Genomic DNA, 8,126 nt, shown 5'->3' on the forward strand with positions numbered 1-8,126 from the left:
TGCGATTCGGTTCCCGACGTTAACCAAAAAGATCCTTTCAAAAAGAGCCGTTCGTTCGCGAACCATCACTAGAGCAAATGTTGACGAGGAAGGAACGGTCCCTCAGTTTACTGGTGAAATCGGAGGACTCCGGTTTTCATTATTATATGTAAGTATTTGGGTAAATATTACATTGTTTTTTCACAGTTACAGGGTGTAAAAAAAAGTTTATAACCAATTGTTACTTGATTATGTCACATTGTAACAGCTGCACGAACTTGAAGTCGGTTGCTTAGCTATAATCTTCAAAGCAATGACAAGCTGCAACAAATAACGTTAGCTAAACAACTTTTGTGGAGAACAGACTCAGGGTAATTTCCGCGTTGCATTAGCTAGCTAGTTAGTTATAAAAATCTGTTATAAAAATGTAAAACATATCTGTTACAAAACATGTTATTTTTCTTTAGAGGACATAGCTAGGTTTGTTGGACTTGGCAGTTCTGAATTGGTCAAAGGATTGACTTTTTTTCTTACCAACTCTTTGACACCTTAATGACTTGACTGAGAGAATGACTTGACTGAGACGATCGTATCTATAGCTGTAATTGTCACAGGTTTAAATGAAAGACTCTCCTAGACAGCATGCACTCAGTCAATAAAGTTACAGGCCAGCTTTGAAGAGCTATTTACGTTGACATGCCATTCATCTAAACCCAGCTAAAAATAAATGGACTCTTGCGTATTCACTGGACCCTTTCAAATGTCATTGCAGATAGGCTCTAGAACTATAAGATTTACTAAATTTGAATAGGCTTACTCAGTGTGTACATATATTGGCCATGTGTGTCTTCTGATTTAACCTCATAGATCCTACATATGAATGCCTATGAGGTCAACTTATAATAGTGTGAACTGTGAAAGATAGTGAACAGTTTGTCTTTTTTTTTTTTGTCGTAGGCCTTCTGCTTGTACCAACTTCATCTCCATTTTCTTCAATCCTGCCCTTGCATGACCTGTGCTGTCTAGGCTAGAAGGCGTCGGCTCCCTGTTCTATTGTGTATCCCTTGTCACAATGTCCAATGCACCTTCATCTAGATATGCTGCTGCATTATCAGCCCTTTCCCTCAGTTTACCTGCTGTTAACCCCAACCCAAACCTTACCCTCAGTTCATCCACTGCCCCTGACCCACCGCTTACCCCCAAACCACCCCTTACCCCCAAATCCCTTACCACTAAACCACTAGTTGTCCCTACCCCCAAACCACCCCTTACCATCAAACTACCCCCTGCTGCCAGCCCAGCCCCTTTAAATTCATATCCCCCTTCACCTGAGATTTTTGGATCAGATGACGAGGAACGGGAGAATCCATCTGATTACTGCATAGGTACTTCACCAGTGTGCCAAATATAACCAAACAACAATACAATCATGTGTGGTAGAAGGAGTTGTTTTATACAGTTTATTGTTGATCGGAAAGAGGTTTCACTGTTTATTGTAGGTGGGTACTACCCGGTGGAAATTGGAGAGATATTCATTGACCGTTACCAGGTGGTGAAGAAGCTGGGATGGGGCCACTTCTCTACTGTGTGGCTAGGCTGGGACATGGAGTAATTATAATAGTTATACTGATAACATTTTTTTTGTTATTGATTGACCTTCGGTTTCATATTGTGATTATGACAGCTGAAGCAAATGATTCACATTGTTTATTTGTATGTGCAGGAAGAGGCGTTTCGTGGCTCTGAAGTTGGTAAAGAGTGCTCCAACCTTCACAGAGACCGCTTTGGATGAGATCACGCTTCTGAAATGTGTCAGTGTTATATACCCATGTTCAACATTTTATTCTCTGCTATGTATGCCTAATCACAGGTTGCCCAGGAGGCAGCTCTACAGAGTGGTCACTAGCTGGCACAGCCACAAAGTCATAAAATCTGATTTTGATTTTAACATTAACCTTAATCACACTGCTAACCCTAATCTTAAATTAATACCAAATTAATACAACATTTTTGTTTTCATGAATTTTTATGATATAGCCTATGTTGACTTTGCTGCTGGCCCATCTAGCGGAAATCGCTCAGTTCTGCCTCCAGGGCAAGATTCATGACAATAAACGTCAACATGTGGCCTAATCAGTGTAATAACTTGCTTGTTCATCAACCAGAACCAGGTTTAGTAGGAACTATTGCATTTTATTAGTTGCACAATAGTGATAATGAAAAGTAATATGTTTACTCCCCAGTTATGTCCTGTTATAAATTGCTTTTAGGTAAGGGACAGTGATCCATCTGACCCTAAACGTGACACTGTTGTGCAACTTATTGATGACTTCAAAGTCTCTGGAGTCAATGGGGAGCGTATCCTTTAAAAGCCACCTACACGTTATCCTTTTACCCATAATCTCTTTCTCTATGTGTCATATGTTAACTTGCACATTTGAGTGAAATGGTTTCTCCTTGATTCAGCTATGTGTCAGATGTATGCATGGTTCTTGAAGTGCTGGGTCACCAGCTGCTGAAGTGGATCATCAAATCCAACTACACTGGCCTTCCCCTGCCCTGCGTTAAGAGCATCCTTAGACAGGTGCTGTGTCTTTCCCCTGTGATCTCCAAATCCTCTCTTTAGCATTTATCATCCAGAGCAGCTTTTGTGAACGGGTTATCTCCTTTATGTGTTCCCTGGTGTCATGTAGCCACAGTATATCACCATTGTTGTCTCATATCACAGGTTCTTCAGGGCTTAGATTACTTGCACACTAAATGCAAGATTATCCACACAGACATCAAGCCAGAGAACATCCTTTTGAGAGTGGATGAGGTTTACGTCCAGGAGCTGGCAGCTGACACCAAACTATGGGAGCTGCCAGTGTCTCCTGCTCCCACAAGCTGTTCAGGTTAGGATTGCTCTCAATTCCATGTTGGCATACACGTGTCGCTAAGTACATATCCCTGTGGCATTCCTCTGTCTGTTTTACTTATTTTATTTTTAGATGGAGGGAAATGGAAACTATTTGTTACAGAGAAATGGAGATGCAATAACAGTGCTGAATATTAGGAATATATTATTAACAAGTTTAATATGACTTCAATAGATGGGTCTGTTTAAAACATTTATTCTCTATGATTTGATTTCATGCTCTCTTGTGACCTGCTGATCTCTTCATCTACTACTGATGCCAGCAAACACCAGTCTAAGAGAGAAGCAGGTATGACAATCAACTCTTTATTATTGTCTCAAAGCATAAACCAACCATACTGCTACAAAGGCGGAAAACATATTTTCTGTTCATCATTTGATTACCTCATCTGTCACCTCTGTCTCTCCTACTGCTCATATCATAACCTGGGTATTAGATTGTGTCAAACTTGATGGGGAAGTTGACGGTGGCTTTCCAGGCTCTTGGGGTTTGGGTAAGATGGCCTTGGCATTGTGAGTGTGTGCTGATTCACTGCATCTTGGCCCTCAGAAGAAGAAGGTCCTTTTGGAGAAAAGCTTTGATCTGGGAATCTGGAAATGTGCTTTGTTATATAGTTTGTTTTGGCTGTTGTCAATAGTTACGCTATTGTTTCAGGTTTTCTACTCATTCAACCATGAAAGCAGTGCAGTGCAGTGGTGTGTGTGTGTGTGTTATTTAAAATGTGTATAACCTGCACATGAACTGCATTTCTGAATGAAGATGCACTATCTACAAATTGCTGTTTGTATTCAGTATGTATGTATTCATTCAGTATGCATAACTACACCTTTGCATTTGTAGTGAAATTGCTCACCGTGATCAACTCATCAATAATTAGCATGCACTGCATGAAAAAGGGATATGCGGTTCTGATATTTAAGGAAATGTAAGATATTGGCAGAGATTGTTTTAAAATATGTTTGAACACTGTTGCATGCTGCAACATGAGAGATATGAATCCAATTTTAAGTTTCCCATCAAACGCCTGTGTCTGTGCTCATAGACTGGGAAGGTCTCCAGGATCCCGAGGGCCAGGTTGTCGAGGAAGGAGAAGAAACAACAACAGCAGAAGGGCGAGGACACTTTAGTTGGCCGTCAGAAGAGGGAGAAACATGTGTCATTCTCTAATATCACCACTCCCTGTAGCACCCCTAATTCTACTTCGTCCCCTAAGCCTTCAGGTCCTGTGTATACTACTTGGAGACGGACCCTGCTGCATGAAGAAGCAATGGGCTCTGACAGCAAGGAGTCGGCCTCATCACCTATGGAAGATGCACTATCATTGACTACAATTTCTCACTGCTCTAGACAATCTATAGTGTTACATCATTCTACCCAGAGAGACAACCAGCCCTCATCACCATCACATGGTCAGTCTTGCTCTGGAGCCGGCAGTATAGAGTATATTGTAACAACATATTACCGTGTAGTATACATGTCAGAATACCCGTCAACTAGTCTTTCAAATTAACTTTTATGATTTGCGATATAGTATGTCATGCATATGCTGATGATTAAGTTAATTTATATGAATGATATTGCATGTTGTAATACCTCGTACAAAGCAACCATTTTACACCAGAGCACTCACAGCGCATCCGTTATTGTAGTGGACATGTGTAGAATTATTCAGTAATATCTATCTGTGGTATCTGCTTTGTGTTTTGTTTCAGGGTTAAGTGAAACAGATCTGTTGGTGAATCTTCTGAAGCCACAGAATGCTGATAAAATCAGCATCAAGATTGCAGATCTGGGAAACGCCTGCTGGGTGGTGAGTTACTATCTGACTACAGACATTATGGATTTGAATGAATATATGTATTAATAAATATGGTGTCTTAGAAGACAAAATACATTACATAAAAATGATAAGGCCTATTATCAACTAATTGCTCATGGTATGGAGTGCTAAGTCTTCATCTCTGCTCTCCTCCAGTACAAACATTTCACAGAGGACATCCAGACCTGCCAGTACCGCTCTGTTGAGGTCCTGATTGGGTCTGACTATGGCACTCCTGCAGACATCTGGAGCATAGCCTGCATGGTGAGAACCGAGGAGCACCACATCCACCCTTATGTTAATGTTAGCTGTCCAAAATATCTATTACTAAGAAGTCTTACATTTCCATACAGGCGTTTGAGCTGGCCACCGGGGAGTATCTGTTTGAACCCCATTCAGGGGACAACTTCTCACGAGAGGAAGGTAAGCCTTGTCCTTTCTCCTCTCTGTCCTGTGTTTTTCATGGTGATTGTCCTTGCTAAAAAAATAATAATATTTGCTTTAATGTCTCCCATCAGATCACATTGCTCACATAATTGAGTTGCTGGGACCCCTGCCATCCCAGTTTGCCCTCTCAGGGAGAAACTCCAAGCAATATTTCAATCACAAAGGTATATCTATTCACAATTGTTGTATACACCATAGTGGTTTCTTTTAGCATATGATTGATATTTTGGTGAAAAAGTACCCTTATTTTAGTTTCCTGAACATATCCTGTTCAGTCCATCCCCAGTGTAATCATGTAACAGTCTTTCCCTTGTTTGCTCACAGGGCAGCTGCGGCGCATCTCAAGGCTGAAACCGTGGAGTTTGTGTGAGATCCTGCTGGATAAGTATGAGTGGCCGCGGGAACAGGCAGTCCAGTTCAGTGCCTTCCTCCTCACAATGCTGGAGCCCCTCCCAGAGAAGAGAGCCACCGCTGCCCAATGTCTAAAACACCCCTGGATCTCCTCATAGACACACAGTCACCACCGCTGCTCAGTGTCTAAAACCCCCCTGGATCTCCTCATAGACACACAGTCACCACCGCTGCTCAGTGTCTAAAACCCCCCTGGATCTCCTCATAGACACACAGTCACCACTGCTGCACAGTGTCTAAAACACCCCTGGATCTCCTCATAGACACACAGTCACCACCGCTGCTCAGTGTCTAAAATCCCCCTGGATCTCCTCATAGACACACAGTCACCACCGCTGCTCAGTGTCTAAAACCCCCCTGGATCTCTTCATAGACACACAGTCACCACCGCTGCTCAGTGTCTAAAATCCCCCTGGATCTCCTCATAGACACACAGTCACCACCGCTGCTCAGTGTCTAAAACCCCCCTGGATCTCCTCATAGACACACAGTCACCACTGCTGCACAGTGTCTAAACCCCCCCTGGATCTCCTCATAGACACACAGTCACCACCGCTGCTCAGTGTCTAAAACCCCCCTGGATCTCCTCATAGACATCATACCACTGCCCGGTGTCTAAAACCCCCCTGGATCTCCTCTTGGACACAGAGTCACCACCGCTGCCCAATGTCTAAAACCCCCCTGGATCTCCTCATGGACACAGAGTCACCACCGCTGCCTGGTGTCTGAACCCGATCTGGATCTCCTCATGGATACAGAGCAGTCTCACTGAGGCCACAGGGGTTACACAGGTGACACAGTGTCTAACATGCTGGGAGAAGTCCCTTAATATGATGTTTGAATTGTGGGTAACGGCTGATATTCAGCAAGTGTTCTTTTTTCAGCTGATTTTCTGCAAGTGTTATTTTTCTGTTTGCTCAGGGAGAGCATTCAACTATCAATATATTTTGTCTGATGATTTAAAACCTTTGATGTGGAGAAAATAACTTTTGTTTTGGAGCGATATAGCCAAAAATAATAATAATAATAATAATAATAATAATAATAATAATATGCCATTTAGCAGACGCTTTTATCCAAAGCGACTTACAGTCATGCGTGCATACATTTTTGTGTATGGGTGGTCCCGGGGATCGAACCCACTACCTTGGCGTTACAAGCGCCGTGCTCTACCAGCTGAGCTACAGAGGACCACAAAAACATGCTGTTTTTGTCAAGAGTCTATCCCGGTTTGGCTTTGTACATGAGTGCCCTTGACAAGTTTTCAAATATATAACCAGTTTATTTAAAACAGTCACTGTAGAAGTTTACAGTTATATCTAGATATTACATTTATATTCCAGATTCTTTCTGACACGATGGCTTGTGTTCTGATTATTCAAATTTAAGCACATCAATGACCAAAATCAAGACTTAATGGAATCCTGACTGTAAAAAGGACACTGGGAAACAGGGGCGGACTGGGACCAGAAATCGGCCCTGGCATTTCTGAAACACTGGTCCATTTCTTTCCTTGAGGCCCCCACACAGAGAATTTTTTTCGTTAAAGCCACAACACCGGCCCATTTTTTTCCTTGAAGCCTCCATTATTAGCCAGATAATAAAATAAGTTAGATAGGCCCAGTGGGCAAAAAATGGACCAGCCCATCTGGCATTTCCCCGAAATGCCAGATGGGCAGTCCGCCCCTACTGGGAAAGCTTTACTTTTGTTTTTGAGTTTCATTGAATAAATGTTGTTTGTTTATACAAAGCTTTCATTATCTACCACTTTTCTCTGAATAATAAAATACATTTTCTGTTGTTGACAGAATTTATAGAAATAGGGTTAGACATTGTGTTAATTTAGCCAATTCATGGATGAATTCAGAATATTCTATGGCTGCATTTAGACAGGCAGCCCAATTCTGATATTCTTTTCACTAATTGGTGATTTAGGCTGCCTGTCTATACGCAGCCTATGTAATTCACCTGACTCCTGTCATAAGACCAGTGGAGGCTGCTGAGGGAGGACGTTTGATAATAATGGCTGGAATGGAGCGAATGGAATGGCATCAAACCATGTGTTTGATGTATTTGATACCATTCCGCTCCAGCCATTACCACAAGCCCGTCCTCCCCAGTTAAGGTGCCACCAATGTCCTGTGCATAAGACCTAATGGAATGACGAGGAAGCAGTGGCTTCAAAGGGGATTAGGATACTGTTGAGTAGGGCTCAAAACTGCAGCCCAGTCACCCAGTCCATGCAGGGTAAGCCATACCCCCCCACTTTTCACTGCTTCCTTCTGTGCCGTCCCTCCTTATGTGTGAGTTTTCTGTGAGTATGTGTTGATGACTGAAAGTGTGATTTAGTGAGGCCTCCACAGTCACATATTCCTCTCAGTTCACATTAAAGTAGCAATCCGCAGTTCAAACAATTATAAAGCGGGTACCCCGCCACTGATTAGATAAACAGCTGAGGGAGGGGGCTGGAGAAATGTAACCACTCTCAAATTGATGGACAGGGCTATAGATACAAGGACTGACCATCCATGATATCAAAATTATAGTTTGAA

General features: G+C 42.3%; 1 protein-coding gene across 4 annotated transcripts; it reads left to right on the plus strand.

Moving 5' to 3' along the window:
• Positions 1–62: 62 nt before the first annotated feature.
• Positions 63–6,658, plus strand: LOC121575020 (SRSF protein kinase 3). Of its 4 annotated transcripts, XM_045222964.1 has the most exons (16): positions 64–148; positions 937–1,036; positions 1,326–1,364; positions 1,479–1,587; positions 1,703–1,790; positions 2,250–2,337; positions 2,457–2,563; positions 2,708–2,873; positions 3,160–3,185; positions 3,334–3,390; positions 3,940–4,306; positions 4,610–4,707; positions 4,873–4,980; positions 5,070–5,139; positions 5,235–5,327; positions 5,488–6,658. In XM_045222964.1, exons 4-16 carry the CDS (start codon positions 1,583–1,585, stop codon positions 5,670–5,672), a joined length of 1,458 nt encoding a protein of 485 aa, XP_045078899.1. In that variant the 5' UTR covers positions 64–148; positions 937–1,036; positions 1,326–1,364; positions 1,479–1,582; the 3' UTR covers positions 5,673–6,658. The 4 variants fall into 4 exon arrangements, with proteins under 4 accessions (XP_041743720.1, XP_045078899.1, XP_041743718.1 ...); XM_041887784.2 differs by having other exon boundaries at positions 937–1,364; XM_041887785.2 differs by lacking the exon at positions 3,334–3,390 and having other exon boundaries at positions 937–1,364.
• Positions 6,659–8,126: the final 1,468 nt, after the last annotated feature.

This window comes from Coregonus clupeaformis, chromosome 10, assembly GCF_020615455.1.
Source record: "Coregonus clupeaformis isolate EN_2021a chromosome 10, ASM2061545v1, whole genome shotgun sequence".
Taxonomy (NCBI): domain Eukaryota; kingdom Metazoa; phylum Chordata; class Actinopteri; order Salmoniformes; family Salmonidae; genus Coregonus; species Coregonus clupeaformis.

What these genes read in the sequence shown, in the direction of transcription:
- LOC121575020 (XM_041887784.2), top strand. Translation starts at nt 1,052, where the DNA reads ATGTCCAATGCACCTTCATCTAGATATGCTGCTGCATTATCAGCCCTT. An exon ending in CCAGTCTAAGAGAGAAGCAG is followed by an intron (nt 3,186 to 3,333) that starts GTATGACAATCA and finishes CCTGGGTATTAG; the next exon opens with ATTGTGTCAAACTTGATGGG. An exon ending in TCCAGGCTCTTGGGGTTTGG is followed by an intron (nt 3,391 to 3,939) that starts GTAAGATGGCCT and finishes CTGTGCTCATAG; the next exon opens with ACTGGGAAGGTCTCCAGGAT.